Source organism: Cyphomyrmex costatus, unplaced genomic scaffold (assembly GCF_001594065.2).
Source record: "Cyphomyrmex costatus isolate MS0001 unplaced genomic scaffold, Ccosl1.0 scaffold1071, whole genome shotgun sequence".
NCBI classification, from domain to species: Eukaryota; Metazoa; Arthropoda; class Insecta; order Hymenoptera; family Formicidae; genus Cyphomyrmex; species Cyphomyrmex costatus.
This window is the reverse complement of record NW_017275032.1, coordinates 4,200-13,711: the sequence shown is the minus strand read 5'-3', so window position 1 is coordinate 13,711 and position 9,512 is coordinate 4,200. Positions and strand designations below refer to the sequence as shown.

Genomic DNA, 9,512 nt, shown 5'->3' with positions numbered 1-9,512 from the left:
TTTTTTATGCTCGGACTAGCTCGTCGGTTTTAAGCACTGTATAGTTTCGCGGATCGCATAAAAAGAAGTTCGGCAGGAGGAGTATTCGCGCGTCGGATCGGAAGTGTACGGAAATGCTCGGTGGACAGAATAAATTTTATCACAATATTTTATAACGATCACAGTTTATTATAACAAAAAGAAATCAAAGGAAAATAAAGAAAGAATACGAATAATATACTATAATGATAATATAAAACGCAACGGAAAAGACTACATATAGATATTCACAACGCGAATAACGGCGAGACAGAAACGAAACAAATAAGCGGACGCGAACAATGCAAAAGAAATACTTAAGTCTAAAACGCGCGGAAATATGTACAACGAGTACGGTCGCGAGTGCTAACCTGCAACACGGCGGAACGCGGGTATACGCCAGCAATAAGAAATCGCGACGCGAAACGAACACGAACATGGGAAGAGGAACGGAGTCGATACCCGACGGTCGGGAACGCCCGACAGAGGCAGGGAGCGCCCTACCCCTTTTCGAATGTCGAGTATCGGGAAGGAAATTCGGGATTCGGAAAAGAAGATGCGGAAGAAAGTAAAGAGAGTTGCAGCGGTTGTCCGGCGGCCGGGAACGCCCGGCAGAGGCAGGGTACACCCTACCCCCTAGGTTCGTCGGAACAACGCGGTGCGTACTCGAGGTGCCTCGTTGACGGCTCGTCCGGCGGCCGGGAACGCCCGGCGGAGACAGGGAACACCCTACCCCCTAGGTTCGTCGGAAACGAGCAGGCCTCGAAAAGCGGTCTCGGAGTACTCAGGAGCTGGTGATTTCGGAGCGATCTGGATCGGAAAAATGTTGAGCAGAAAAAGGCCCTCGCGACTCGACGTCGCTGTATTATATACTTAAACCGCCAGCCTCGCTCGAATTGCCCCGGTTGTCTTCGACAATTTCCGCCGATCGGCTTCTCGTGGGAGAGAAGGTTTCCGATCGGCGGTCTCCGGCGACAGTCGGCATTTTCCGACGAGACTGGCGGTTTCGACGGCTGCTGTACCGGTGAATTATTTTATAATAATCTATTTGCAGGCGCCTCGCCCCTTTTTCCCGATGGCACCACGTAGGGACGATACATTTTAGGGGGGCATCGTTACAAACTGATTCTATGTGATGTATTTTATTTTCACATTCAGATTGTAAGAAAAGGCCTGTTATTATTTTTTTTACGAAACAGTAGGAAGTGAATTTTGAATCTTCCCGAATTAATGTAACCGTCTGACGTGATTTGGAGACCTGATATCACTTTGTTACATTCACACATTTTAAAATCACCAAACGCTTCTGGTTCGTGAAATTACCGTGAAATTATTAAAAGATCTCTTCTCTTCGATATCGTATCAAATAAGTTTTCTAATATATCTATTAATTTGTCCTCCCTTTCTCTATAATTATAAAAGAACTGATTCTTTGTGTTCTATTTTATTTCAGATTTATTCAATTTTACTTTCAGATTTATTGAAAGAAAAGCCCTGAATCCAATCTGTCAGTATATATATTTACCTTTATATTTGATAGTTATCTCAATATTATACTATGAAATAATTTATTATTTATCAGGTCTCTATTACATTTGTCCTATTTTTTAAAACATCTTTACAAGTATATCCTGCTAAATAATACATTATTTCATAGAATAATTTTGAGATAACTACAAGACAAATAAATAATGATAAAGTAAAAGGCAACTCACAAAATAAACACAATGATGAGAAAATCAAGATTACGCCAGATATAAAATTATTTGGTTTTAGTACACATTGCCTTTTGAGGATGACAAATAGTTTTCTGGATATTTTAGTAAATGGTATATAAATATATGACAGAGATTGGTACGGGCCTTTCCTTTCAATAAATCTAAAATTATAATTCAGTACAAAGGATCAGTTCTTTTATAATTATGTGAAAAATAAAGAGAACAAATTAATAGAGATTCTAAAATTATCTGATACAATATTAATTCCAATCATTTCAGATATGTGTAGAATTTCTATTAATTTGTTTTCTCAATTCTTTATATAATATAATTGTAAAAGAACTGATTCTTTGTACTGTCCTTTTTTTCAGATTGAAAGAAAAGGCCTGTTATTATTTTTACAAAACAGTAGGAAGTGAATTTTGAATCTTCCCAATTTAATGTAACCGTCTGACGTGATTGCTGACCTGATATCTCTTTGTTACGTTCACACATTTTAAAGTCACCAAGCACGCTTCTGATTCATGGAATTACCGTGAAATTATTAAAAGATCTCTTCGATATCGTATTAGATAAGTTTTCTAATATTTGTCCTCTCTTTTCTCTACATAATTAAAAAAGAACTAATTCTATATACTGTATTTTATTTCCAGATTTATTGAAAGAAAAGGCCTGAATCCAATCTGTCTGTATAATACACCTTTATATTTGATAGTTATCTCAATATTATTCTATGAAATAATTTATTATTTATCAGGTCTTTGTTGCAACTCAGTATTATTCTATGAAATAATTTATTATTTATCATCTATTTTTTACAATATCTTTACAAGTATATCCTGATAAATAATAAATATTATTTCATAGAATAATTTTGAGATAACTACCTGACAAATAATAAATAATATATTATTTCATAGAATAATTTTGAGATAACTACCAGACAAATAAATGATAATATAGTAAAAGGCAACTCACAAAATAAACACAGTAATGAGAAAATCAAGATTACGCCAAATAAAGTATTATTTGTTTTTTTTTAGTACGCATTTCCTTTTAAGGACATTGACAAATAATTTTCTAGATATTTTAGTAAAAGATAAATTTTTATACTAACTTCGATACATTGCATCCTCCCTTCTTTTATTTCACTATCTTGTCATATAATATGGATTTTTCCCATAAAATATATCGTTTAATTAACTAGTTTTTAAAAATTCTATCTCTAAAGATCTAAGAGGTACCATCCTTATACACTTATTTAATTCTAATGACATGTATCTTTTGTATGTATATATCATATAAACTTACCTTTTTAAAAAAAAGGTAGAAAAAAGCGCTAAGAGTGGGTGCTGCTGGACAAAAAACCATTTGGGCCAGTTTCATCAACGTCAATTACTTAATCGACTGTGAAACTGACCAATCACATTTGCTGTTTAGTAGAACCATCTTTAAAAACCTACGTGATATTATCCTTATTTAATTAATTCTAATGACATGTATCATTTGTATAAAAGATTTGATATCAATAGTCGGCGCCAAGTTAAATTCTAATCTTTAAAAGCCTACGTGATATTATCCTTATTATTTACTTAAATCAATGACATGTATCATTTGTATAAAAGATTTGATATCAATAGTCGGCGCCAAGTTATTCTACCTTATTACTTACTTAATTTTAATGACATTTATCATTTGTATACAAGATTTGATATCAACAGTCGGCGCCAAGTTAAATTTTACCAAATTAAAAAGTAAAACACAAGTGGTACCTTTAATCTTTAAGAACCCATATAGTACTATTATTTAATTCCACTAAATTAAAAAGTAAAACCTAAGTGGAATTATCTTTATCTTCATACAATGAAACCTAAGTATATGCCTTTGTATTCTTATTAAAAGATCTGCCTATTCGAAACCAAGTGATTTAATTCTTCTTTAAAAAAATTATATCACACTTAATTTAAAAAAAAAATGAAAAAGATTTATTTAAATAGAAAAATTTTTTATGTAAAAACACTTCGCGCTGCTAGAGCGAATAAGAAAAACAATGAAAACTATTTAAAAGCTATAAAAATTAATACAAATATATGTAAGGGTAATGATAATTTAAAAATTATAGTAAACATATTCTAAATGCTACATTTAATAAATACAGCTTACTTTTTTTTGGGATTGAGATACAATTCACTCGCACATACATATACACGAATATATACACACTAAATACTTTAATTCTCGTGAAAATGTTTCTTATCTTTATCATTATATTTTATTACATCGAGATCGAGAACTAGCAGCGCGAAGTGTTTTTACATAAAAAATTTTTCTATTTAAATAAATCTTTTTCATTTTGTTTTTAAATTAATTGTGATCTAATTTTTTTAAAGAAGAATTAAATCACTTGGTTTTGAATAGGAAGATCTTTTAATAAGAATACAAAGGCATATACTTAGGTTTCATTGTATAAAAATAAAGATAATTCCACTTAGGTTTTACTTTTTAATTTAGTGAAATTTAAATAATAGTACTATATGGGTTCTTAAAGATTAAAGGTACTACATGTGCTTTACTTTTTAATTTGGTAAAATTTAACTTGGCGCTGACTGTTGATATCAAATCTTGTATACAAATGATAAATGTCATTAAAATTAAGTAAGTAATAAGGTAGAATAACTTGGCGCCGACTATTGATATCAAATCTTTTATACAAATGATACATGTCATTGATTTAAGTAAATAATAAGAATAATATCACGTAGGTTTTTAAAGATTAGAATTTAACTTGGCGCCGACTATTGATATCAAATCTTTTATACAAATGATACATGTCATTAGAATTAATTAAATAAGGATAATATCACGTAGGTTTTTAAAGATGGTTCTACTAAACAGCAAATGTGATTGGTCAGTTTCACAGTCGATTAAATAATTGACGTTGATGAAATTGGCCCAAATGGTTTTTTGTCCAGCAGCACCCACTCTTAGCACTTTTTTCTACCTTTTTTTTAAAAAGGTAAGTTTATATGATATATACATACAAAAGATACATGTCATTAGAATTAAATAAGTGTATAAGGATGGTACCTCTTAGATCTTTAGAGATAGAATTTTTGAAGACTACTTAATTAAACGATATATTTTATGGGAAAAATTCATATTATATGACAAGATAGTGAAATAAAAGATAATAATATACGTCAAATCACGTCAAATTGAAGTGAAATATTATCAATAATACCTGATCGTATAAGATTATAAAAATTAATGTATACTGTCAGTAATACTGATCAGTAATACTGACTCAGTATTATTGACCGTGTAGGGAGGCCTATACGAAACCCGCCTCATTCCTTCTTTGCTTTATAAGTGATCGCCTACTCAAGTTATCGGTTTTACCGTCTCTTCGGCGTATCACGATTCAATATTTTGTGCGGCTCTTTCACCTTTTATTTAAGTGTAACAGTATTAAACTCAATAATAGAACGTTAATGAATTACAATTTTTTTTACTTTTCTTGGTTTGTCCTTTTATGTGTGTGTGAGTGAGTGTCGAGCGTGCGTTTCCTTCTTCCGCTGGGTAGCGCGCCTAATAAGAGCAGCTCTTACCGTTCTTATCGTATCTACAAAAAATATCTGTATCGTTAGCGTTAGAGCACTTCTCATTCCCCCCCCCCTTTCCTTTTTCCTCTCTATTCATCTTTTTCTCTTAGGATTAAGATTTGCGCGACTCGCGACCACAGCGTAAATAAGAATTCATCATTTAGTTACTACATTCTATTTTATTTTCCACAGAATTCATAGACATTTCGTAGACAGAGTAGCATCGGCGTTGCACTACATTGCCTTCTTTTTTGTGTTCTTGCTTACTGTCTGCCGATAGTCGCGACAACCATGCACGGCAGTAATTATTTCTATTAAAATATCTCTCATCAACTCGGTATATCGAGAGATATTTTTACGTCACGCGATGAGGACGATCGATTGAGTAGGAGTAGATGCGCGTTTCCGTTCGGCCCGTAGTCTCTCTTTCTCGCTGATCGAAGCCCTCATTTAATCAAAACACTGCCTACCATGATTGCTTGCCGAATAATCTCTTTTCCAACGAACGATTTCACACCGCGTCCGACGCGTTCCTTCTCGCGAACCCGGACGTAACATCGACTAACCCTCGTTTCTATGCATGGAAAGAAATTTATTCACCCTTTATGAAATGATTCATTTAGTTTTGTGTCAATTTCGGTGGACAATGCTATAAGAACATATATTTTAACATTATTTCCATAAATATCAATGTTGCGTCCACGGTATGTCCAATTCTCCCGAAGCAATATCCTTGCATTACGAAGTTTTTTGTCAAGTTTAAAAACCCCAACACAGACTTTTGCATAACGCATAAAGCATGTGCATAAGGAATTTCATTGGCCCATTTTCTTATGCATGAGTCAATGGACCAATCAAATTCTTTATGTATATGGTTTATGCGTTATGCAAAAGTCTGTGCTCCCCGCTTAAACGTTAACGACACAAACTTTTTATGTAGTGTTTTAATTGTTCTGCAATTACGTATTTGTCACATATATGTGTTAAAAGAAAAATTGCCAAGTTTTTTTCACAATATCGTGTTTATTTCTATAATGTATGTTCGCATCAAGTGCGTCGACTGGCACAATTATCGAATTGTTACAGTGCGTTGAGATTCATTCCGAAAAGAAGAAGTTTTTGTTATAAAATAATCTACTAAATTCATCTAAAAGTAAATATATGCATTTTAGTATTGTAATATATTTTATTATAACGCTTATATAGTAGTATTTATTTACACTTCAGCTTTACAAAATAGCCAAGAAGGGGACTTGGTTATATATTTCTTAAACATTCATAACCCATACAATCTAACATAAAACTTTCCATTATCCTATCCTCATCCTAATCCTTATCCTATGCCTAGTCATTATTACATTCTATTTAATCTCATAATATCTTATTCTACTTATACAAATTATACAAATTATCACAGCTTCGTACATACTAGATTTAACCACAGCCCATTTAACACCAATCATCCATCCTTTACCTATCCTTAGTCTATTACGTTACTGATTCCTTCGCCTTCCTTTAATCAACCTCTCTTTTCTTATTTGCATTTTCTTTTTCCTTTTTTTTTTCTTTCCACAACCTCCGTAGAATTTTTCCTTTTTTTTTCATCTAAATTCTCATCCCTAAGTATTTTAATAATCTCGTCTGAATTTTCACCTAGCTCTTGAAACCACCCTTTTACCTTCTCACAAAACTTCACATAATATTCCAAATCATCTTTACCATCACCACAAAATACACACATTATCTCTCTATTCTCCTTTTCCCTTTTCCAAAACTTATTTGCCTCTTTTAAATTTTCACATCTAAGCTTCACTAAAGCCCTAATCTCATCCCCTTTCTGTAACTCTTGTAAATTAACCTTCTTTAGATATCTCGGACCTTTTCCCTCAGCCTCTATCTCCTTATATTTCTTATTATATCTCGCATCCCTAATTTTGGCATCCTCCCACTGCCTTTGAACATCTCTTTCTCTTTCTATTAACTCTTTTTCTATATTATATCACAGTATATACAGTAGCACAACTCTCATGATTTCACCGTAGCTAAAAATAAACTGCACATGCGCGACCGAGGCACGTAACCAATCAGGGCACTGTATTCTATCTCACTTCTTCTTTCTATTGTCGGTGTCTGTCAGTCCCATTGAAATGTCCATATAAGGCATTTAAAGGACCATTTGACGGAAAGTGGCGGGATATATATATCTTTAAAAGAAAAAAAGAATTTTTTTAAATACTAAGATTAAGTAAAATTAGAATTAGAATTAAATAAACAAAATATAAAATAAACGGAGGCACAAATTGTAACAAACCATAGAAACAATTTAATACTGTGTTCAATCATCTTGATGATAAGTTTTGATTATATTCAATATAGCAATTAAACAATCTATTTGTTTCATAATTGGCACTTTATCAAATGCAGCTACAATGCTCTCAGCAAAAGGATTTGCTTTATATTTTTGTTCATTTATTTCGTCAGGACTACATTTAGAAATAGATTTATGCACAACTGTTGTAAGATTATTTACGACTGAGGTTGACTGTGCCAAGAGGTTTTCTACATCACTATCATTCTTCTGCCTCTTTTTTGCAAAAGCATCTAAATCAGGCATGACTTTTTTCTTTTTTAAAAGGACAGAATTAGTTTCAGGCTTTGATTTAACATAATCATAGCTCCTAGAACTCTCTGAGCTAATATTATTGTCAATAATAATATCTTTACTAACGTTCTGCACGAAACTCTCACATCTTGAGCTAATATTACTGTCAATAACAATATCTGTACTAACATTCTGCACAAAACTCTCACATCCTGAGCTAGCATTATTGTCAATAACAATATCTACACTATCGTTCTGCACAAAACTCTCACATTCTGAGCTAGCATTATCATTAATAACATCTACACTATTGTTCTGTACAGACTCAATGATGCATCCTTTGCTGCTTACAAATGACTGTGGTACAGGGGAAGAAATCTTGAATAATGTAGATGATGTAGACAAATGTTGATTTCCCATAGAACTACGACCTCTGTAATAAATACACATTTGTTGACTAGCAAAAATATTTTTTTCAACAAAATTCTCACCTTTGGTGACTAATATGTGGGATCAAAAATGACATAAGTCCCATGAGATACCATTCTACTTTTTTAGCTTTTTCTCCTCCACCTGATCCACTGGCCGGTTTTGCCTTTATTTCTCTTAATTTTTTTCCAAAATAATTTCGCAATTGGTTCCATCTATTTTCTACTTCTTCAGCTGTATGAACAAAGAGGTTAGGATAAACAAATTGTAAATTACACATTTTAACACATGCACAAACATCAACATACCTGACGACATTCCACAATGTACTGAAATCATTTTACAGGTATCCTTTTTTACTTCTTGGTTTTTATAATTCGGGTTCTTTTTATTGTATAACACCGGATTCTCTTTCACTAAAGTGACTAGGATTTCGTCTTGCACGGTTTCATTCATCGAAACTTCTATCACGCTCGAGTTTTCCATTATCACGCATTTATTAACTAATTTTTTATTTATTATAATATTTACAAGACGTACATATACTATCATCGCACATGCACAGCCGTCAGAAGTCCGCGAGCGAACTTATGCTTTAAGCTTTAAACAGTAAGAATTGGGTTTTGCGCAATTTGCTTAAATCTTACGGTTAAGGTCTAAGGACTGCGCGGGAACAGCTTAAAGAAAGGAAATACGTCACTTAAAGCTTAATGCTTACGGCTTAGGGCCTCTTAAAGCGAGATTGTGGACCCAGCCTAACGTATCGTTACGTTTAGATTTCAAGACAAGACTCTGCGCTCGGCAATTAGGCGGTCGCTTATATTGAGTTTGATGATGTCGCTTTTGGTCTTCGGTCGGACCATATATGGTAATATTCATCGCGCTAGAGGCGCAATCGCGTGATTAAAGAATGGGCAATCTTGCACTTCCGCTGTCGGTTACCATGCCGAGTGCATGGTATTTCGCGCGCTATGATCTTCGATCGACGCTTTGTCGCGCGCGGTTTAAAGAATTGGTATAATGTTATTACGAAATTGATTATCAGAACATCTTTCTTCACGATATTAATTATTAATTAGAATAATAATTTGTAAACGTATACTTATGAAGATACACGTGATCGAAAACTCATTTACTTACACT

General features: G+C 33.2%; 1 protein-coding gene across 1 annotated transcript; it reads right to left on the bottom strand.

Moving 5' to 3' along the window:
• Positions 1 to 7,673: 7,673 nt before the first annotated feature.
• On the bottom strand, positions 7,674 to 8,855 carry LOC108775448 (uncharacterized). Its single transcript, XM_018541827.1, has 3 exons — positions 8,678 to 8,855; positions 8,432 to 8,603; positions 7,674 to 8,373 (listed from the first exon to the last, which is right to left on the bottom strand). The coding sequence occupies exons 1-3, from the start codon at positions 8,853 to 8,855 to the stop codon at positions 7,674 to 7,676; spliced, it is 1,050 nt and encodes a 349-aa protein (XP_018397329.1).
• Positions 8,856 to 9,512: the final 657 nt, after the last annotated feature.